Raw genomic sequence first — 24680 nt, forward strand, 5'->3', positions numbered from 1 at the left:
TAGAAACGTGGTAACGAACCACGGCCGAAGCCTCCTTCGAACGAAGACATGATTCAAATGAATTCCACTTCAGCATCCTTTCCACCAAGTGAGATTGCAGGCAAGGCCTAACTTGTATTTAAATTATTAAAAAATACTTAGGCATAATAAATTACCCTAACCACGTAGAATCGAACCCGTTATAGAGGTCATCAAAATAATGTATATCTAGATATTGCGTTATAATACAGTTATAAAAAACATATTTCGTGTTATCTATCGATAGATAGTCGATATCAAACTGTCGATAAGACGAAACAAGTTACATAAACTTAGCACAAGTTACACGGGCTTAAGGAATTGTATGTACCTGCCTAAATCTTTCAAAAAATAAGGTGACCGATCAATTCACAAAAAACAAACGACTACTAACGAAACTATTACTAACTTAGGTATATTTACTGTTTTGGAGCATAGTATAATGGAAAGATAAATCTTGCTTAGTTTTAGGGAGGTTGTCCATCGCGTTGACGCCCGAAACAGTCGCGCGTTAGTAACGATGCAGAATCGATACCACATCTACTCGTGTGTCGATACTATGCGATCGCTGCTATCGCGTGTTACAAATGCGACTCGGCCAAAAGTATTTTTTTATACGGCCAAAAGTATAAAACTGGCGAGCACCGCCGCCCATGAACATTTGCAGTACCAGAGGAACCACCAATGCGTTGCCAGCCTTGCTCGTATAATCGTGATTCATGCAGACCGCAGACGCGGTAAGCGAAACACGCTACTGTATAGCTGCAAAAAGTCGTGGTGGACGATCTCCCTTAGATAGACCAACCACAAATAGAATCATCATCATCATCATCATGATCAACCCATCGCCGGCTCACTACAGAGCACGAGTCTCCTTCAGAGTGAGAAAGGTTTGGCCATAGTCTACCACGCTGGCCATGTGCGGATTGGTAGACTTCACACACCTTTGAGAACATTATGGAGAACTCTCAGGTATGCAGGTTTCCTCACGATGTTTTCCTTCACCGTTCAAGCAAGTGACATTTAATTACTTAAAACGCACATAACTCCGAAAAGTTAGAGGTGCGTGCCGGGGATCGAACTCCCGATCTCCGATTAGAAGGCGGACGTCCTAACCACTAGGCTATCACAGCTGTTACACACAAATATAATAAATACATTTAACTAGTCAGCGTAAGTAAGTAATACTTTTGTATGATAACTAGCTTATGCTCGCGACTTCGTCCGCGTGGACTACACAAATTTCAAACCCCAATTTCACCCCCTTAGGGGTTGAATTTTCAAACATCCTTTCTTAGCGGATGCCTACGTCATAATAGCTATCTGCATGCCAAATTTCAGCCCGATCCGTCCAGTAGTTTGAGCTGTGCGTTGATAGATCAGTCAGTCAGTCAGTCAGTCACCTTTTCCTTTTATATATTTAGATATATGGAGGAGCAAGTAAGAAATGTAACCTTATGGCCCCATGGAATCCACACTGCCTTTTTTTCCCGTCTGCACTCTGCAGTATAAAGTCAAGGTCGTTTGAACATTGCACTGCAATGCTATAATTCACCAACATTTATTTACCTTCCATAAACTTAAATTCAATTATCACTGCAACTTAATCTGTTGTAATAAAGACTAGTTTCGATAAAACAGTTGATAATGACCGCAAATTAAAATTGTAATAAAGAATTATACATGACAACAAACTTAGTTGATCGCGTGCGTTGCTAGTCGTTGCCTGTGTTTGGAATTTAAAAAAAAAAAGTTACGCGCGAAACAGAACAGCATGAATATGATTTCGCTGACAGTATGGGCGCTGGAAAGCAATTGTTTTATAGTTTACTCGGTAATGATAGTGTTTTTCGTTGGCTTTACGATGTTCCACAAGAATAGATTGGAGGCTAATCAAAATAGAATTGACGCCAGAAAGAAATTCGCGATCCACGATAGCGGGAAAGGTTAGTGACTTTTTACTTTTTATTCGACTGCGAAAAAGGTGCGTTTTTGACGTATTTTTTCCCGACTACGGCAAAATATAGAGTAACCGACATAGCTCAACGGGTTGCGAAGCTGAAGTGGCAATGGATAGGGCACATAGTTCGTACAACCGATAGACGTTGGGGTCCCAAGCAAGGTGCTGGCGACCTCGCACCGGAAGACGCAGCGTTGGAAAACCCCCCACTAGGTAAATCATAATTTTATGATTTGCCTGTCTATATCTATCTATCTATTCTATACTATTATATAAAGAGGTAATGTCGTTAAGTTTGTTTGTAGGGGGTAATCTTTGGAACTACTGAGCCGATTTTAAAAATTCTTTCACCAGAAGAAAGCTACATTATTCCTGAGTGACACTGATAGGCTATACGGGATCTTTAAAAACCTAAATCTACGCGGGCGAAGCCGCGGGGATCAGCAAGTATTTTATAAAAAAATATTTAGTCCTAGGTACACTCAATAATCTCAACTGTCAACTATATTTGTACGCCGACATGGCTAATGTGCTGGACTGTTTCTAAAGTAGGTACCTACCTAACCTGCAGATGACCATCTCCGGGAGGCTGTGAAAATGGTAACAGACAGAAACCGAACACACTTTCGCATTTATAATACCTATAATTTAAGTGATATTATTATGGATATTATTTGATGTGATAGCCTAGTGGTTAGGACGTCCGCCTTCTAATCGGAAGTCGAAGGTTCGATCCCGGGCACGCAACTCTAACTTTTCGGAGTTATGTACGTTACATCGTGAGGAAACCTGCATGCCTGAGAGTTCTTCATAATGTTCTCAAAGGTGTGTGAATAGTCTACAAATCAACACATGGCCAGGTTGGTAGACTATGACCAAAACCCTTCTCAGGAAGAGATCTGTGCTCTGTAGCGAGCCGGCTATGGGTTGATCATGATGATGATGCTAATTATTATGGATTTAAAAACTTGAATCTGTTGGCTGAAATTAGTTTTCTATTAAATAATTTTAAATACATATCAAAAATTGCGTAACCGGCAGGAATCGAACCTGCATCTTCTGGGTTCGCGCCCGATGCCTTGACCAACTCGGCGACAATTATTTAGTAATTTCCTTGAAGTGTAGGTAAAACACTAAAAAATTATAAAAAATATAGTTTTCTATTTACACAAACACAATGAGCCGATTCTCTTGAACACAATTTCTAAACTAAACTAAATTAACAGATCTAAATCTAGTGCCATCCTTTTCCGCAAGCAACATTATGAAAGGGATAGCAATAGATTTAGGCGTGACATTTTAGTTTAGTTTAGAGATTGTGTACAGTGGAATTAGCCAAATGTCACTTCAGAGTTAAAAAAGTAGATTCAATTGAACGATGTATAAAAACTTGTGTAAATTCCATGACGTACGTACTTACTTACTTGAGTAAGTAAGTACCTACAATTAAGTACAAAGATACAACTTAAAAGGAACTATTTTGGTAAGTGCGCTCCAACCTTGGACCTCATCATTATGATTGTCGTCAAATATATTAAGTATCACTATTTTACTGTAAAAAAAAACTTAAAAAATTAAAAATCTTAAGGAAAGTAAACGCACCTCAGTTTTTACCCTCATAACTTTTTTACTTGGTACCTAAGTAGAACTGAAACAGTTCAGATACATACCTATATAGATTCAACAGTTTTTAGGGTTCCGTAGTCTATTATCTATGTTTCACAACCGTATTGAAAAATAAACTATAAGCGCTGTAAGGTATAGAAATTTAGAACAGATAAAGAAGCCTAATATAAAAACCCACACCACAGTTTTACGATAGATCGTATAACTGTGCTACTGCCTACCTACCTACTTCCTGAAAATAAAAAATGTGAGAAAACAAATTTTGGTTTGCCCCTCGAGTGATGGATAGTAAGCTACGGAACTCGTAAGAGGGAAAGTCTCACTCGCGCTTGACCAATTGTTTTTAATATTTGTTAAATTTAGTGATGTTCAGTTAAAATTTTATTCGAATCTCCAGCAAACTTTAGTGCTAATCTTAGTCATATTTTAGTCAGTAATGTCAATGACCTTGGTTAATTTAATTCTCATTTTAGTACAATTGTGTAGAATGTAGGTAGCTGTAATGTAATATTAGGATGAATTAATGTGTAATGTGTTTTACCTTCCTCGTGTCATCATGAAACTAATTGAATTTGATATGCGTGCATGAAATTAGTTCAGGAAATTCTTTGTTTTCTGTTTTTATATACCAACTTACTAGCTAAGTACCTAGTTAAATATGCAGGTGGATTATATTCACAACGTGAAAATTATTATTAAATTATTAATTATTATTATTATTATAAAGGAAAGTGTGTGTATGTGTGTGTGTCTTTCACACAAAAACGGTCGTATGGATTTGTCTGAAGTATAGAGCTATACCTAAATTGTACCCTGGACTAACATTTGGCTACATTTTTTCCGAAAAATCAAAGAATTCTCACGGGATTTCGAAAAAAAAAACCCTAAATAAAGATATAGACAATTAAGTTATAGGGGGTCAAAAACGCCCTGAATGGCTTCGAGAAAAGGATGGTACGGTTGATTTAATAGCCTGAGCGAGCAAAACCGAGAGCATGAGATATAGCTAGTTCAACCTGCACTCCCACCCCAGCTGATAAAAACTATCTGCCTAAGTATTTGGGCTTAGTTACTGACCTTTGTTACTTTAAACGGTTCGGTTATCAATCTATAAATATGTAGTCATATATAGGCTTGTGTACACAGAACGTCCGACGGCAAGGGCCTCCGCAGACTGGAGGACGGGACGGCAGAGGATTTTAAATTTATCAACCGAGTTTAATAGATATTTATCCCATCGAAATAAGGTAAATATACTAATATTTCAATGCTCAGCGTTCCAGCAAAAACTGCGCTGCGATGCTCCGATGTCAATCACCGAGCATTGAAATATACCTACCTTGTTTCGATTGGGTAAATACTAAATCTTATTGATAACTTTAAAATACTCTGGGTTCCAGTCACCCAGTCTGCGCAGGCCCTAGCGAATAAAGAGGGTCCAAAGGTTGTAAAATAAAAACCAATGGCACGAGAAATCATGCGTAGAAGCGGCGATATAACTTCACACAGTTTGGATATTTACACACTGGGTTTCTGTAAACGGAGACCGTTTGTGTACTTGTGTGTGTAAAGTCTGCCAATCCGCCTTTGGCCAGCGTGGTGGACTACGGCCAAACGCATATGAAGTATGGCCTTAGCGCAGCTTCACTCTATACATCCGTCTGATAACGTATCGAACAAAATGACGAAAATTGATAAAATGCTTGCATGCACGCCACATAAAACATTCTACAGAAAAAGACTGCTTTTTTTACTGAAACCTCGGCAATTTTTTTTAATCGGTTAATACATGTAAATTCTTATACCTAAGTAGTTTCTAAGGAAAAATCATTTTCAAACAAGCCATATAATAATATATAATTTTTATATTGTTTTACCTACACTTCAAGGAAATTCGGCGGATTCACCCACGTGGATTTAGGTTTTAAAAATCCCGTGGGAACTTTTGAATTTCCAGGACAAAAAGTAAATGATCTGTAGTAGCCCGTCCCCGTGATGCAAGATATCTCAGTACCAAATTTCGTAAAAACATTTAAACGCATGATTCTTTAAAAATCACGTGGAATCACCACGATTTAAGAATGCAATTCCTTACAGGATCAGGGCTGAGGAGTTGGATTCTTGAGTTCAAAAAGTCGGACGGACGGACAGACGGATGGACGGACTGACGGACTGACGGATAGACGGACTTACGGACAGACAGACAGACAGACAGAAAAAAATTAAAAAACGTGTGATTCAGTTATGGTACAGTCCAAAATATAACCATATGATCTCAATTAGAGGTAGTTATTTTGAAATTACAGATAGACACTTCAATTTTATTTATTATAAATACCTATATAAAAGGAAAAGGTGACTGACTAACAAACTGATCTAACAACGCACAGCTCAAACTACTGGACGGATCGGGCTGAAATTTGGCATGCAGATAGCTATTATGACGTAGGCATCTGCTAAGAAAGGATTTCTGAAAATTCAACCTCTAAAGGGGGAAAATAGGCGTTTGAAATTTGTGTACTCCACGCGGACGAAGTCGCGGGATTAAGCTAGTCATCAATAAAACAAAAGCTGAGCAATGTTTTATTTTGCCTTTCTGTAGGTACATGAAATTATACGTAATCACTGAACCGAGGATTCGTATTACGCAAATTGCTATATTTACTTAATTTATGAAACAGCAGGCCTTGAATATGAAAACATTTAAAGCAAATAAAATAATTTCATAGAAGAGTCAATGTTTTTACCTACACTTAAAATTCTCCACATGTCTTGTACCTATTTGGAAGTGAGGCACAACATCTTCTGTATACCTATATAATATACTAGCTTATGCTCGCGACTTCGTCCGCGTTGTGACGTTGTAAATTTTGAACTACTAATTAGCGTTTCGCTTTTAATAAAAATTTATTTTGTTCAAAGTATGTTGGTGCCACCTAGCATCAAGGTGCAGAACTACGCGTGGGTCGATGTTCAGAGTTCATTCGAGCCACAATAGATGGCGTTTGCTTCGTTGTCAATTGTCGTAAAAATAAAACAAAATAATTAAATAAAACCATAATATCATTTGTTTATTGTTAAGTCATTAACAAAACGGTTCTTATAATATATCCTTAGGTTCCGCAAATATTCAAAAATGAATTGGCTTCATGATCAAACTAACTCAGAGCGGCCACACTCGGGTTGCGTCTGGCAACACCGATAGGTGAGATTTAGAATTTTCCTGGAGTCAACATGTGAAGACGAATTTTTTTCGTTCCAGGAAAATCTCACTCTTTTCGCCCATGGCTTCGCCTGGAAAAATACAATAGTATAAAATTTAGTCATCCTAACGTATTTCAATGTTTCATCAATTATGTTCCAGTTATTTTATCTTCCCAAATAAATGAGGATAATGGGTTGTGGGTGGACTTCTGAAAACCATTGGTGGCCAGGAGTTCAATAGGGTTTTCGTATTTACGTTTTTAATTTTACGATTTAGTTTTCCGTTTGCGTTTTCGTATTTATTTCTTTTGCACATTCACGTAGGCAACTTAATTTCTATGGATAAGACTTGGTGAAAATCTTTGTAATGAAACATTTCGGTTGTGAAGAATCAAATAAATTGAGTTTTGGATCTTGGCCGATGCCGTCCAGCTACCTTGCAGTCTTCGCACCTACAAGTAAGCAATGTTTGTATCCTGGTACAGTTTAGTGAACCTTCTTAGTGTATGTGTACAGTAAGAACCCTGTCTTTACTACTGAGCTTTTATTTTGAAACAATTTTATGAATTTTACTGTGTCATTGTCTATTCCATGCCAATGGCATCTTAAATTTAAAACATAGATTTTATGTACTATCTACCTAAGGCATTCTAATGTATCTAAATTAAGTCTTGGCATTAAGCTAGAATAACTAAGCATTATTAGCCATCATTCTGTATTAAGCGACCCCGGTAAAAGTTACATTAAAAACAATTTTGCCTAACATCTAGCAAATTTCATTTATAACACCTCATATGCATTACAAGGGAGTCGACGGCTAGCTTCTATTCTTTACTAGGTAGATAGATCAAGTAAAGTAAATTAAAATTATTTTTTTTTCCTCTAATCTTTGTAAGGTGGTAGATTATTCCGTATCCGGGTATATTTCTATTCCGACCAATTTGCCACCCTTACAAATGGCGCCCGAACGTTTTTTTATATAGTTATTTCAGTATATTTTGAGAAATTTTGTGAATTTTATGAAATGTACTCCGCTGATTGTACAATTTTCTAAGTAGTGACTCATTGCAAAGAGCACTAAGCTGTTTTTTATGGTTAACTAACTAAATAATAACTAATAGTTAGAAATTTTGTTTGATAGTTTAAGTAATTTTCTGAGTATAGTCCAACATTGGTTTTTTTTTTCTTACTTAATTAACACTTTATAAATGGTGCTTATGCCGTTTAATTATGTTATCGACTTACCTTTGAGGTGTATAAGTGAATGTTTGCCTTCAGTTTAGTAATAAACATTGCTTAACTGAGTTGTTGTTGGGTATTGCTTTCAATAGTAAGTACATCTTATGTTTGAAAATTCCGGTAACTTAGTATAATTAAAGTTTTGAAACGCTATGTGCTGTTAACTAGTTACACACATACATTTATAAATACTAAGAATTACAACTTGTGAAACTAAATATATAAACTATATTCAGAGATTACATTAAGTTCAAGTATGAAGTTATGAACAATTTTTTTTGTCAGTGACTTGATACTTCATTATTTTGTTGAAATTTTGTTTAGAGCTGTGTTAAGGTTATGATAAAAGCTACTTCACACACAAAACATGTTAAGTTTAATTGAATGCTGGTAGTTTAAAGTGACATTTAGAAACAGATTTTGTTGTATTTTAGGTTATGTGTTAAAAGTGTAAAGTAACAGCCATCAAACCATTGCACAATCTCTTTGTTTTTTTTTGAAAGATAATATGCTAGTCAGAGTTCATTGCAACTTTGTTGCCTGTTTACTTTTGTAATTGTAAAGGTTGTAACACACTGTGTACTCATAAAGGTGATACTGCACCTTACAATCATTTATTCAATTTTGGGAAGTTTTATTTTGTTATATTTTGTTTACTATAGTAATAATATGTGCTTGTATTATTAACAATATTTTGGAATAGGAACATAATTGATAAAATAGTTAGGATAGACTTAAGAATATTGTTTTTGTTGTGTATTTTGCTTGTGTATATTTAATAGTTTAAATAACTTCTTTTGTGTTTGTGTTTAACCAATTTGTATAAGGCTAAAACATAGACAGTTACACAAGCTCGATATTTTGTTAAATGTGTTTTGACTTAACACAATGGAACAGACTTTTGCCCAGTTTCATTCACTTTTGAAGGACGAATTGTGTTATGAGGTATCCATTCGTTCCGAAACTCCAGCACCTACAGTGCTAGGTTTAAAGAAACAGTTAAAACAATTAATTCAGGAAATTCCTTCTGAATCAATTTTAGAGACGGATTTCTCTTCTGAAAGTGAGTTAGGGGTTATTACTAAAAAACTTCAAGACTTAGAAGATTTATTAAAAAAGTGTTCTGACACTAAAGATAGACATGCCCTCTGTAGGTCTAAAGCTTTAGCTTCACATTTGTACTTTAGAATTTTGAGAATACAGTGTTCCGAACTCAGCTTAATAAGTAGGAAGAGTGAATTACATACAAAGTTGCAGAGTTTGATTTCCAGATTAGATGCTGACAATGAGTCGTCTCACGACGAATCACTGGATTCCGAGAGTACCGCCGTTGACTGCACTGGTGATAAAAATGTTGCCAAGTGGAAGTTAAATTTCAACGGACAGGGTGATCCGCGCAGTTTCATCGAACGCGTTGAGGAATATAAAAGATCTTATGGCGTTTCAGATGGAAAATTATTTGTTTCTGCATTTCATCTTTTTACAGGCCGAGCATTGTTATGGTACAGAGGCAACAAATGTCAAGTTTCGTCTTGGTCAGAATTGAAAACTTTATTTTTAGAGGAATTTGATGCAGTAGATTATGACTACAGGTTGCTAGGTGAAATTCGAGCAAGAACACAAGGCTCTGAAGAACCTGTGTCTATCTATTTCGCTATAATGTTTTGCATGTTTTCAAGGTTGTCAACACCACTTTCCGAAGAACAAAAGTTACAAATTTTATTACATAATATTCGCCCTTTTTACTCAGAACAATTAGCTCTTGTTGACATTAAGTCTGTCGCAATGTTGAAGGAAAAGTGTCGCAAACTAGAGGCTGCGAGGCAGCGTTCCGCCTTATTTTCTGAGCCTACTAACAGTAAGGCAACTTTAAGTTCAGAGTTTGCTTACAAACAAGTGACAAAACAGATAAACACACTTTCAGTCACACCTGCACCTAAGGTTGATACAAGTAAAGGCACTGATTTTTCGAAAACAAATAAACAACTATGTTACAAGTGCGGCAAGGGTAACCATTCCTTTAAATTTTGCAGGACAGTTCCGAAATTTATTAGATGTTTTTCGTGTGGACGTCAGAACTTTACAGTAAAGACATGTCCAAGTTGTAGTAAAAAGGCGATTAGTAAACCCGCTCCGGACAAAAATTCAAAAAACTAATTAGTAAGAACTGTGCAGAGACACAAGTAAAGAACTTGGTCATTAACAACAAAACATCCCTTTTACCTGACACAGTTCTGTATTCAGTGGATAAACGAGACTTTAGGCCATATTTAAAGGTTTTTGTTGACGGTTTTGAGATTACAGGTTTACTAGATTCCGGTGCTTGCGCGTCAATTTTGGGTAACCAGGCGCACAAGGTTTTTTTGAGATTCGGTTATAAACTGCATAGCAGTATTGATACCACATTTTCAGTGGCAAATGGAGACAAACTTGATTGCATGGGTTATATGTTTATTCCGATTACTTATAATTCCGTAACTCACATAATAAAATTTTTTGTAGTACCCTCTATAATAGCGGATGTTATTTTTGGCTGTGACTTTTGGAAAACATTTCAGTTAGCCCCTGGCATTTTTGATAATTTAGAATTAATTAAGGCACCTTCTCAATTTTACAATATTTGTGCGATTGATAATGAACAAATTCATACCATCACTTCTTTTGAAAACTTATCATCTCAACAGAAAGAATTAGCCCAGTCTGTAGTAAATAAATTTTTAGATATTTCTTCAGAGAAAATTGGATTGGGTAGAACAAAATTAATTGAACATGTTATTGACACCGGTGATGCCTTGCCAATAAAAATAAAACAATATCCACTTTCTCCCGAAAAGAAGGAAGCCTTAAGTAAAGAGTTAGATAGGATGCTGGAAATGGACGTAGTTACTCCGAGTGAAAGCCCTTGGAATAACCCAGCAATTTTAGTGAAAAAGGCAAATGGAGACTGGAGATTTTGCCTAGATTGCAGGAAATTAAATTCAGTGACAAAGGGGGATTCATACTCAATACCGTACATTCCACAAATTCTAGATAGCTTGAAAGAGGCAAGGTTTTTATCATCGATTGATTTAAGTTCAAGTTTCTGGCAAATTCCATTAGCTAACGACTCTCAGGAAAAAACCAGTTTTACAGTTCCTGGTAGAGGGTTATTCAAATTTAAAGTCATGCCGTTTGGCCTATGCGGTGCACCAGCACGACAGCAGAGGTTAATGGACCAGTTATTTAATCAAAATTTTTGTAGTGATATTGAAAATGGAATAGTATTTTGTTATATAGATGATATTGTTATTTGTTCTGCTGATTTTGAAACCCATTTAATTTTATTAAACAGAGTTCTGGATAAACTAAAAATGGCTCAACTATCCATAAATTTTGAAAAATGTAATTTTTTTAGAAACTCTTTGAAATATTTAGGGTATATAGTGGATGAATTTGGTTTACGCACAGATCCTGGAAAAGTTGCCGCAGTTTTGAACTTTCCGACCCCAAAAACTGCACAGGAGGTAAAGATTTTCCTAGGCACTTGTTCTTGGTACAGGCGCTTTATTAGGAATTTTTCAACCATCGCTGCACCACTCAATAGACTAACGAGTAAAGGAAAGAACGCACCTAAATTTGAGTGGAGCGAACAGGCAGAGGTAGCATTTAATACATTGAAGAATGCGTTGGTAACCGCACCTGTTCTTGCGGTACCGAATTTTGAAAAACCATTCAAAATACATTGTGATGCTTCTGCATATGGTGTTGGCGGTATGCTAACGCAAGAAACCGATGGTTGCGATCATCCCATTGCGTATGTCAGTAGGAGCCTAAATAAAAACGAAAGGAATTACAGCGCGACGGAACGCGAGGCTCTAGCTGTGATTTTTGCAGTGGAGAAATTTCAGGCTTATTTTGGTTCCAAGCCAGTCACAATTATCACAGACCATGCATCCCTAAAGTGGTTCTTAAATTTAGAAAATCCCTCAGGACGACTCGCCAGATGGGGTTGTAGATTATCACAGTATAATTTTGTTATCGAACATAGGAAGGGTTGTGATAATGTAGTTCCGGATACCTTGTCGAGACTCATACACGTAGATGTAGTTGGTGATCGTAATGATAACTCTAGTCAACAAGTTTTGGTAGATGACTGGTATGACAAAACATTTAATGGCTGTAAAATCAATCCAGCAAATTTTCCGAATTTTAGTATTTTGAACGATAAACTATATCGTTACAGTAAATGTAAATACCAGCTTCTCAGTGAGTTCGACTGGAAAGAGGTAGTCCACAAGAACGACATCCTTAGAATTATGCAACAAAACCATGCAGATGCAACTGCAGGTCATTTTGGTGTGTTCAAAACTCATCGCAGATTATCCCTCAGATATTTTTGGCGTGGTATGTATAAGGACGTGGTTGAGTACGTTAAGAATTGTGATACTTGCTCTGCGTATAAACACACGACATCAGCCACTCCAGGTCTGCTAGGGAAGCCTAAAGTCTGCGAGAGACCTTTTCAGGTCATTTCGGCTGATTTAGTCGGACCTTTGCCTAGGTCTAAATCAGGATTTACATTTCTTTTTGTGGTGACGTGTTGTTTTTCGAAATATACAATGTTGTTTCCGTTACGGCGTGCCACAGGTGCCGCTGTTGTTAAAGCGCTAGAGAATTTTGTATTTTTGAACCATAGTGTTCCAGAGACTGTGATTGTGGACAATGGGTCCCAATTTACAGGATCTGAATTCCGTAATCTCATTAAGCGTTATAATATTCCGAAATTACACTACACACCACTGTACACTCCGCAAGTTAACCTTGTTGAGAGGTACAATAAGGTTGTTATGACTGCTGTAGCCGCTTTTGTGAAAGATAACCACAGGTCCTGGGACGAAAACCTGTACAAGGTCCAGTTCGCCATAAACAGTGCGGTTAATGAATCCACTGGATTCTCCCCGTTCTTCCTTGTCCACGCTAGAGAACCGGTTTTAAATGGTTCCTTCTATAAGGACACGGATAAGGAGTACGAGGCCGGAATTCCAAGGGAAGAATACGCAGGAAAGTTTGGAACTTTGGAGGACATATTTGGTCAGGTTAGGAGAAATTTGTTTCAGGCTCATGCAGAGTATGCAACGCATTACAACTTAAGGCGTAGGTCTGCAAGCTATTCTGTTGGGGACATAGTGTGGAAAAAGACCTATCCACAAAGCGACGCTACAAATTTTTTCGCAGCTAAGCTGGCACCTAAGTATGAAAAGTGCAGGGTTGTCAAGGTTTTGTCACCTTTGGTTTATGAACTAGTTAGAGTAGCTGACAACCACCCAATAGGCACTTGGCATATTAAGGATATTAAGAAGTAGATATTTGCCATTACTTAGTTTGGTCTAAACTGTTTGAATATTTAAGTTATCAATATTCAATTAGGAATTTGAATGAGTGTAGTGATGTTCTGAGTTAACAGTTACATTACCATGGTTCAGTTGAGGAGGAATGTAGTGGATGTATGTAGGGATGAATATGTGATGATTGGAATGCTTGTGGTAGACCAACCGGTTGAGAAAGTAAAAATGCAAATATCGTACTTTGGGGATAACGAAAAGGGGGGGGTTTTGTGTTTTGTTTTCGTTTTCCTTCTAGATAATGGATCATTTCTGTTATTTTTCCGATTCTGTTCCGAGATCTATTTTCTAGGAGAGTTATTTCGTTTTTTTTCTCATATTCCGATTTTGATTCGGTTTTATTTTTCCGAATGGGATAGAGAACGGTTGCCATATCAGATGGACCCGTTCACAACCAGATTTTCCGTATTTGTTGAGTAACAAATATTAAGATGGTAGTTTAAAAGAGTGAACCACCGTAGGCCTAGACGCATTCTATCAGTCAGCTGAAGAATGATGCCAAGATGTTTCCACTCAAGTGTCTTAGACACCATGAAGTTTTTTGTATATATTCTTTTTAGAAGTTAGGGTTGTGTAGTTAAGTATAATGTATAAAACCTTACACTGTTTTCAGTATATTTATTTTGTTAGACAATTTTCCTTGTTAGTAGTAGATGTGCGTTCACGCGTAACTTCTGTGTTTTTTTTGTTTGTTTGTTTCAGGCAAATTGTTAGTAGTTGTTGGATGACGCTGAGGGCAGCGTGGTTCAACCTGTTGAACCTTTTCGTAGGAGGGGAAGTATTGTGACGTTGTAAATTTTGAACTACTAATTAGCGTTTCGCTTTTAATAAAAATTTATTTTGTTCAAAGTATGTTGGTGCCACCTAGCATCAAGGTGCAGAACTACGCGTGGGTCGATGTTCAGAGTTCATTCGAGCCACAATAGATGGCGTTTGCTTCGTTGTCAATTGTCGTAAAAATAAAACAAAATAATTAAATAAAACCATAATATCATTTGTTTATTGTTAAGTCATTAACAAAACGGTTCTTATAATATATCCTTAGGTTCCGCAAATATTCAAAAATGAATTGGCTTCATGATCAAACTAACTCAGAGCGGCCACACTCGGGTTGCGTCTGGCAACACCGATAGGTGAGATTTAGAATTTTCCTGGAGTCAACATGTGAAGACGAATTTTTTTCGTTCCAGGAAAATCTCACTCTTTTCGCCCATGGCTTCGCCTGGAAAAATACAATAGTATAAAATTTAGTCATCCTAACGTATTTCAATGTTTCATCAATTATGTTCCAGTTATTTTATCTTCCCAAATAAATGAGGATAATGGGTTGTGGGTGGACTTCTGAAAACCATTGGTGGCCAGGAGTTCAATAGGGTTTTCGTATTTACGTTTTTAATTTTACGATTTAGTTTTCCGTTTGCGTTTTCGTATTTATTTCTTTTGCACATTCACGTAGGCAACTTAATTTCTATGGATAAGACTTGGTGAAAATCTTTGTAATGAAACATTTCGGTTGTGAAGAATCAAATAAATTGAGTTTTGGATCTTGGCCGATGCCGTCCAGCTACCTTGCAGTCTTCGCACCTACAAGTAAGCAATGTTTGTATCCTGGTACAGTTTAGTGAACCTTCTTAGTGTATGTGTACAGTAAGAACCCTGTCTTTACTACTGAGCTTTTATTTTGAAACAATTTTATGAATTTTACTGTGTCATTGTCTATTCCATGCCAATGGCATCTTAAATTTAAAACATAGATTTTATGTACTATCTACCTAAGGCATTCTAATGTATCTAAATTAAGTCTTGGCATTAAGCTAGAATAACTAAGCATTATTAGCCATCATTCTGTATTAAGCGACCCCGGTAAAAGTTACATTAAAAACAATTTTGCCTAACATCTAGCAAATTTCATTTATAACACCTCATATGCATTACAAGGGAGTCGACGGCTAGCTTCTATTCTTTACTAGGTAGATAGATCAAGTAAAGTAAATTAAAATTATTTTTTTTTCCTCTAATCTTTGTAAGGTGGTAGATTATTCCGTATCCGGGTATATTTCTATTCCGACCAATTTGCCACCCTTACAGCGTGGACTACACAAACTTCAAATCCCTATTTCACCCCCTTAGGGGTTGAATTTTCAAAAATCCTTTCTTAGCGGATGCCTACGTCACAATAGCTATCTGCATGCCAAATTTCAGTCCGATCCATCCAGTGGTTTGAGCTGTGCGTTGATAGATCAGTCAGTCAGTCAGTCAGTCAGTCACCTTTTCCTTTTATATATTTAGATTAGATGATGCCCGCGACTTCGTCCGCGTGGATTTAGGTTTTTGAAAATTCCGTGGGAACTCTTTAATTTTCCAGGATAAAAAGTATGTCCTTCCCCGGGATGCAAGCTATCTCTGTACCAAATTTGACGAAATTTGGTACAGAGATAGCTTGTCGAATCGGTTGAACGGTTGAGCCGTGAAAAGCTAGCAGACAGACAGACAGACAGACGAATAGACAGACAGACACACTTTAGCATTTATAATATTAGTATGGATAATTGGATATATAGAATTCAAAGTCCTGACTGACTGACTGACTTATATATCAACGCACAGCCTAAACCGCTAGTGCTAGAGACATAAAGTTTGGAGGATGTGTTCTTTTTAAACAGTAGGTAGGTATCCATTTAGAAAGATTTTACGAAATTCTACCTCTAAGTTGGTTAAATAGGGGATGAAAGTTTATATTAAAGTCTGTCATTTTTCAAGTTAATTGTATGAAAACTGGTATTTGGGTTGTCGGTCACAAATGAAGAAATAGGAATACGGGATCCAGGATTTTTGGAAATTCAAAACCCCCACCTTGATTTTCTAAATTCCACCCGAACGAAGACGGGCGGGTCAGCTAGTTAGTAGATAAATACGATAGTCTAGTGGTTAAGACTTCGGACTCCTAGTCGGAGAGTCCGAGGTTCGATCACGGACATGCAACTCTATACTATAGTTCGCGACACGTCGAGATGGCAATCGGGGTATGAGGCGGGGGGATGCCCCGCACATCCGCACGTCAGCCGCACTAACCTGCACTGGTTTAGTGCGGAGGCTGTGCGGGTGTGTGGGGCGTTCCCACCCCGATTGCTATCTCGACTTGTCGCGTACTATGTATGTGTTATATGTGTAGTTATGTGTGTTTGTAACAATTAATATCACTTGCGTAAACATCGTGACGAAACCTGCATACCTGAGAGTTCTTCATAATGTTCTCAAAGGTGTGTGAACTCTATCAATCCGCACATGGCCCGCGTAGTAGACTATGGCCAAAAACCCTTCTCACTCTGAGAGGAGACCCGTGCTCTGTAGTGAGCCGGCGATGAGTTGATCATGATAATTATGATGAATGGTATTGATTAATTTACTAACAACATCATTTAGCATTAATTTACTAACAATTATCATTTAGCAATGACCGTTTGAACTGTTTAAACGAGTAATTAGAACAAATTACTCGTAACTTTTAACCTTTGATGAGTGATTAAGAATATTATTGCGTTAATTACATTGCGTATACATTACAAAGGTCACTATATGTCACAATCTTACTGGGTCAGTCTCTCGAGTACGGACTACAATCGTTACTATATCAACTATGCTCGTTCCAGCAACGCACAAGACTGCAAATACTATTTTATACATGGCATAATCTTGTACCTATATCAAATATTTGAAAAGAGCAACCGCCGAGTTTCTTGCTGGTTCTTCTCGGCAGGAAAGGCATTCCGAACCAGTGGTAGATGCATCTGACTATTCGTAAGCACTTGTAAAAGTTTATACGAATAAAAAAGATTTTCATTTTCATTTTACATTATCCAGGGCATTGCAGGGTCATTAGATTGATATACTGATCACATACCACCAATCAATTCAATTCAAATCACCAAGAAAGAAAGAAAGAAAAGACGTTTATTTATGCAATTGTGCCACAAGACACCACAAGACTATTCTTTCCATAGAGAGCGGACGGATACCCATACCTACATTTTTTATTATTCAGATACAAGTTAGCCCTTGACTGCAGTCTCACCTGTTGGTAAGTGACAATGCAGTCTAAGATGGAAGCAGGCTAGTTTTTAATAAACCCATGCATGCCCCTTTAGTTTCTTCACGGCAGCGTACCGGAACGCTAAATCGCTTGGTAGTATGGCTTTGCCAGTAGGGTGGTAACTGCCACGGCCGAAGCCTCCCAGCAGTCCAGACCAGAAATTTGGAAATTATTAAATTCCAAACCCCTGGCAGGAATCGAACCCGGGACCTCCAACTAATAAGAACACAGCGCTTACAACTGCGCCAAGGAGGTCGTCATATCATCACATAATATTGTATTATAGATTATTATAGATCCATCATCATGATTTACTTATCACGGTTCTCTACCTGAGCATGGTTCTCCTCTCAGAGTGAGAACAGTTTGGCCATAGTCTATCACATTGGCCAAGTGCGGATTGGCAGACTTCACACACTTTTGAGAACATTATGGAGAACTCTCTAGCATATTTTTCTTCACCATCAAAGCAAGTGATACTAAGAGAGAGCGCGCACTGCGAGTTGCGGAGCGTTTTAAAATCAGTTTTGAATTTAAATGTATCAAGATCCGGTGCGGAATCAATTCGGGAGTGCGCGCGCTTCTACGAGTATATGTAGTTTTCCGCAAAAAACTATAGAACTGCATAGAAGCACGCGCACATGCGTAATTAATTCCGCACCGGATATTGATATATTTAAATTCAAATTTACGGATTTTAAGACGCACCGCAACTACCTAGCTCTTAGATAATTGCTTAGAACGCACTTATTAATAAGTGTAGGCCTAGAAGAGGTATACACTTACTTAGAAATACTTCTAATGAGAGAAAGAAAGACTTTTGCCCTCCTAGGGCATTATTATCACTATAATAATTGACTGGTTTTTTTATTAGAAAAAGAGCATCCTGATGACAAAGATGATCCAGATTGGCTGGTGCCTGCCATTCCCGAAGACACCCCCCATATACCCTACAAGGCAGTAAAACGGCCCATGGAAGAGGTTCTTCAAAGATCCCTAGATTATTACGAGCTGATGGCTAAGAGGAGGACAGTCAGAAGTTTCAGCACGGAGCCTATACCTCAAGAAGTTCTAGATAATATCGTGAAAACTGCAGGTACCCAAAGAAAATCCCCCCACTGTTATAAACTTACAATAACACAATAACCACCACATTAATTGAGACAAAGCATCTTCCATCACCATCATCAACCCATCGCTGACAGACTACTGAGCACGAGTCTTCTCTCAGAATGAGAATATAGGTAATTTCAACACAGTGGCTAAGTGGGAATCGGTAGACTTCAAACACTTTAGGAGAAGATTATGGAAACTCTTGAGCATGCAGGTTTCATAATTTTTTCTATCACCGTTAAAGCAAGTGATATTTCATTGCCTAAAATGCTAAAAAGTTTTGAAAAGTTAAAGGCTCCTGCTCCCCCCGGACTTGCCGAATAGCAGAAGAACTAATAGTAACTAGGCTATCAGCACTGCAGTTCCCTAAAAATCTGCAGTTAGGTAAAAAAATAGAGTTACGGACCTACTGCAATGACTTTGATAAAAATCGTTTCAGTTAACCCCAAGACATACTTAGACATAATATGAATTTCACACGGACAAAGTAGTCAACTTAACATCTGTAGTATAAGATGTTAACGAAACTCATAAAAACCATGTCAATAATCATACATTGATATTTTATTTATATCAGTCGTGATTTTTTCAAATTACTCGTGAAAAACAGACAGAGTTCTTGGTCTCTTACGTCATGCCATTCTCCGTTTGACACAATTTTCTCCTCATCAATTGTCTCTCTCACCATTATATTCTGAGGGTACAGACCTTCACTGATCCTTTTGACAAATCCTGTGCCTATTTCGACACTTTCCACCACATGGCATTTATTACCATTAATACTAATACAGTCACTAAATCCAAAAACTCTAGGACTGTCGATTGATAAGACTAGAAAATTGCCTTTAGTAGATTTTTTTGCTAGGTAACTCAAAGAGTTGATCCATCTACTGTCATTGTAGAAACAGAAATGTTCTGATAGAGACTTCATAGTATCCCAAAGGGCTCTGTTAAAAACAACTGCCGAATCAGAAGGTCCCCACGGCTTTAAAGTAACTCTTGCATGTTGTTGATTATAATGTGATTTGTTACTACTGTTCCCGCCTAAAGATATCATGTCACAATTTGGATAGCTCGTTGAAACAAATCGCTCCAAAACTTTTTCAATAAAGATAAAATCTTGAGTTACGTATTGATCTTCTTCAAGAAACAGAACTGGTCCATTGTAATCTTCAATATAACTTATCTCATCAAATATAAAGTCAGCTGTCCACCACCAGTGATGTTTTGCTTGCATTAGCAACGAATTCCTATTCCCATTCCTGCAGTATATAAGATCATCGCAGATTTTGTGATCATCCCCCGGGAATATCAATTGATGCAATTGCACACTGTAGGGGTAAAATATTTGCATCACTTTCGCGAATGATATATTTTTAACGAGTAGATTAATATCATTGTCGCAAAAACTATGCGAAAATATAAGAATAGTCTTAGATATCCCTGTTGCCTTTTTCAAAGACTCTATGAGTTGTTCCAAGTAATATGTTTTATCGTGTACCTGTATTACTATTATGAGAGTTATTTCGCTGCCTAATTGTAAGTTCTGGACCTTCTGCTTCTTATTTATTCTCGTAATTTGTTTCTTCAAGCTTAGGATCTGTCTTATGCTGTCTCTACTAATGCTCTCCTTTGAATAAGCCACAAGATTTTCAGTCTCACTGGGTTCACCACTCTCTGTTGGAATAAAAAGTGTCGGCTCCGAATATATTGTAGAAAAATTCAAGTAAATGTATATCAATATCACAATAGCTATAAAAGAATATAAAAAATATTTTTTTAACGTATATTTTGTAAAATTCCCCATTGCAAAATATATATAAGTTCAATACTAGTGCAAGTAAAATGCAAACAAAATATTTATAGGAATCTCATAGAGAGTGCATAGAAATGATAGAAATAGTGGTGTGAAAAATGATGTCAAAATCACAGTAAGTTCAAAATAGTAGAACCTTCTTGTCATAGATTCTTGTTTGCTTCTATTTCTTGCTTTTATAAGAAGAGCATTTAATTATTTATCCAGAGAATTTACTTAATTACGTTTACAAAAATTCATAATTTAAAAACTGAATTTACTATCACTGTGCGCTCTGTTACAGTTTACAAAACTCTTCCTAAACTAAACTGTTTAATAAACATTTCAACCGGTTTCCACTAAATCTACTTGTCAAAATTTTTGTAGTTAGAAATCATGGCTTAACACTGTTTAACCAAAATCGGTCGAGTAGAACCAAGAAACACGCGAGCGATTCCAAGGAAAACCTTGTGTTATTATTTAAATCAAACTTTTTTACGGTCTTTTGTTTCAAAGTAAACATTAAATTATTCAAATAATAATATTTTCATATTGAAAACCTCACAACTGTTAGCAATTCCGTGTTAAATAAAAAAAATACTATTTGGTTTACAACAATACATTTATTATACTCAGTTTAACTTAAACTCAGTCCGTCACTGAGTTTAAGTTAAACTGAGTATAACGAGTCGACTGAACATTAATTATTATTGCAAAATATAATATACCTAATAGGTATGTAACCAACCATCAGTTCGCGACAGATCGAAATGGCAATCGGGGTCGCCCCGCACACCCACACCGGTGCAGAATAGCGCGGGGGGACCCGCCTCATAGCTCGATTGCCATCTCGACCTGTCGCGTACTATGATTACATACAATACTAACCAATCTCTCTCAATCTTCTAATGAGTTAGAGATCCAATAAATACGAACGGCTCCTTTTTACCCTTGCGAAATCCCTTGAGAAATGAAATGAAAAAAAATCATAGTTTTTTTCAGATATGCTTTTTTTCTTTCTTTCTGGGTTTCTATTAGACGTAGCCGTCCGTTGTATGTAACTAATGATTACCTAACCTTGGGATCTAACAATGCTTACAGCGCTATCTAAATATATAAAAGGAAAGGGTGACTGACTGACTGACTAACCTATCAACGCATAGCTCAAACTACTGGACGGATCAGGCTGAAATTTGGCATGCAGATAGCTATTATGACGTAGGCATCCGCTAAGACAGAGTTTTTGAAAATTCAACCCCTAAGGGGGTAAAATAGGAGATTGAAATTTGTGTAGTCCACGCGGATGAAGTCACAGGAATAAGCTAGTATTTTTATAAATTCCAGGTACCGCTCCATCCGGAGCACATACAGAACCCTGGACATTCGTAGTCGTCCAAGACTCCAACGTAAAGGAAGCCATACGAAGCATTGTAGAAGAAGAGGAAGAACTGAATTACAAACGGAGAATGTCCAGGCAATGGGTGACAGACCTGAAGCCGTTTGCTACTACGTATCAGAAGCCCTACCTTTCTGATGCACCAGCTCTGATACTGGTGTTCCGGCAGACGAACTCTTGGAGAGAAGATGGCAAGAAGAGGATGCATTATTATAATGAGATTAGCGTTGCGATTGCTGCTGGGTTTCTTCTGGCTGCTATACAGGTAACAATAATCAGTACCCTCATTATAAATTCGAAAGTGTGTTTGTTTGTTGGTTTGTCCTTCAGTCGCGTCGAAACCGAGCGTGATCGACGTGATTTTTTGCATGTGTATAATTTAAGACCTGAGGACCTAACATGCGCCCCACGTGATAATTTTGTCTACGCATTTTCTCGTGTTAATTCATAGAGATAAGATGACATGAGTAGACAAAATTTTCTCGTGGGGCGCATGCACCGAGTAGATTGTCTGTGGGCGCATGTTAGGCGTGCTGGAGAGTGACATAGGCTACTTTTTATCCCGGAAAAATCAAAGAGTTCCCACGGGATTTTTGAAAACCTAAATCCACGCGTACGAAGTCGCGGGCATCAGCTAGTTACTCATAATCACCAATCACCATTATCAATCGATACACATCCACTGCTGGACAAAAGTCTCTTGTCAGACACACCATGTTCTTGCGCCGCCTGGATCCAGCGGCTCCCTGCGACTCGTCTGATGTCGTCCGTCCACCTAGTGGGGGGTCTTCCAACACTGCGTCTTCTGGTGCGAGGTCGCCATTCCAACATCCAATATAATAGTAATCTTTAACTTGAACACTTACATTTGGTTCCAGTACTGCGGTCTGGTGGCTCTAACTTCCACCCCCTTGAACTGCAACGCTCGTCTCCGGGACCTCCTGTGCAGACCCCTCAACGAGCGTCTGGAGCTGCTGCTGCCAGTGGGCCGACCCCACGAGGACGTGACGGTGCCAGATATAAGCAGAAAGCCCCTCGAGCAGATCATGATAAACGCCTGAATTTGCCACATATCGCTTTTCTGATATGTTGCTCAATATTTTATACAAGGCTTAATTCACTATAATGCGCCAAAACGGACAAATCTGTATGGTACAACGCACTTGTCTGTGGGCACAACGTCAACGTGCAGTTCCGCACGCCCTCCCACTACTAAAGAAGCAAGAAAATAGGCAGTGATCATCACTGAATGAAAGCCATCAAGCTCATTTGATATTTATTTTAATAATCCATAAAAGGTTTCCTACGAAAAATTATTTTCATATCGCTCTTTGAAACAACAATGTCAAATAAGTTTGCTGGGTTTCATTTATTTATTTTTCATTTATTAGCGACTAGCTTACGCTCGCGACTTCGTCCGCGTGGACTACACAAATTTCAAACCCCTATTTCACCCCCTTAAGGATTGAATTTTCAAAAATCCTTTCTTAGCTGATGCCTACGTCATAATTGCTATCTGCATGCCAAATTTCAGCCTGACCCGTCCAGTAGTTTGAGCTGTGCGTTGATAGATCAGTCAGTCAGTCAGTCGGCTTTTCCTCTTATATATTTAAAAATAGCTTATGCTCGCGATTTCGTCCGCGTGGACTATACAAATTTCAAACCCCTATGTCACCCCCTTAGGGGTTGAATTTTCAAAAATCCTTTCTTAGCGGATGCCTACGTCATAATAGCTATCTGCATGCCAAATTTCAGCCCGATCCGTCCTGTAGTTTGAGCTGTGCGTTGATAGATCAGTCAGTCAGTCGGCTTTTCCTCTTATATATTTAAACTAGCTTATGCTCGCGACTTCGTCCGCGTGGACCACAAAATTTCAAACCCCTATTTCACCCCCTTAGGAGTAGAATTTTCAAAAATCCTTTCTTAGCGGATGCCTACGTCATAATAGCTATCTGCATGCCAAATTTCAGCCCGATCCGTCCAGTAGTTTGAGCTGTGCGTTGATAGATCAGTCAGTCAGTCAGTCAGTCAGTCAGTCACCTTTTCCTTTTATATATATAGAAATAGCTTATGCTCGCGATTTCGTCCGCGTGGACTATACAAATTTCAAACCCCTACTTAATCCTCTTAGGGGTTGAATTTTCAAAAATCCTGTCTTAGCGGATGTCTACGTCATCATCATTATCTGCATGCCAAATTTCAGCCCGATCCGTCCAGTAGTTTAAGCTGTGCGTTGATAGATCAGTCAGTCAGTCAGTCAGTCGGCTTTTCCTCTTGTATATTTAAATGACCACTAGAGTTAGCGCATTACCTGGACGGATGGCTTGCGGTATCTAGCTACACCAAAACCATGGAGTAGTGTAGATCATATAATCCAAGATGCTGACAAAGTTTGTATTGGCATCTTCACAAACTTCGAGACATGATGGAGAAATCTCAGGCATGGATATTTCTTCACAATGTTTTCGATTAAAGCAAATGGTACTTTTGCTTTGCTTCTTTTAGCTTTACTGATTAATTGCTCATTAGTATTTTAAGATTATTATTAAATGATTTTTATTAAATACTCAAGTTTTAGTTGTTTTTCTAAAATACCCTCAATATCAAACCTAAAGAAAAATACTTGACAAGTGACGGAAATACAGGCAGATATTTCACTCGTCGTATGTTGTAGACATTGGGAATGTCTGCTACAGGCACAACGCATAACTGAGGAGGTTTCTGCGTACTGGAGCGCTGCGGGAGGGTGTGATGACGTGACGCGAGAGCTCAGTGATTCGTCAACTTGTGACAACTGTCACCCTCCCGTGCCCAGTGGCGTGCACAGGGTTTGAAGCCAGGGTAGGCACTAGTTAAGT

The 24680-nt window shown here is 37.8% G+C and overlaps 1 protein-coding gene across 1 annotated transcript; it reads left to right on the top strand.

The window, feature by feature from the left end:
• Window positions 1-1699: 1699 nt before the first annotated feature.
• Iyd (Iodotyrosine deiodinase) lies at window positions 1700-24393 on the top strand. Its single transcript, XM_034972787.2, has 4 exons — window positions 1700-1964; window positions 18393-18614; window positions 21771-22087; window positions 22701-24393. Exons 1-4 carry the CDS (start codon window positions 1793-1795, stop codon window positions 22881-22883), a joined length of 894 nt encoding a protein of 297 aa, XP_034828678.1. The 5' UTR covers window positions 1700-1792; the 3' UTR covers window positions 22884-24393.
• Window positions 24394-24680: the final 287 nt, after the last annotated feature.

Source organism: Maniola hyperantus, chromosome 10 (genome assembly GCF_902806685.2).
Source record: "Maniola hyperantus chromosome 10, iAphHyp1.2, whole genome shotgun sequence".
NCBI classification, from domain to species: Eukaryota; Metazoa; Arthropoda; class Insecta; order Lepidoptera; family Nymphalidae; genus Maniola; species Maniola hyperantus.

What these genes read in the sequence shown, in the direction of transcription:
- Iyd (XM_034972787.2), top strand. Translation starts at nt 1,793, where the DNA reads ATGAATATGATTTCGCTGACAGTATGGGCGCTGGAAAGCAATTGTTTT. An exon ending in GATCCACGATAGCGGGAAAG is followed by an intron (nt 1,965 to 18,392) that starts GTTAGTGACTTT and finishes TTTTTTTATTAG; the next exon opens with AAAAAGAGCATCCTGATGAC. An exon ending in TTCTTCTGGCTGCTATACAG is followed by an intron (nt 22,088 to 22,700) that starts GTAACAATAATC and finishes ATTTGGTTCCAG; the next exon opens with TACTGCGGTCTGGTGGCTCT.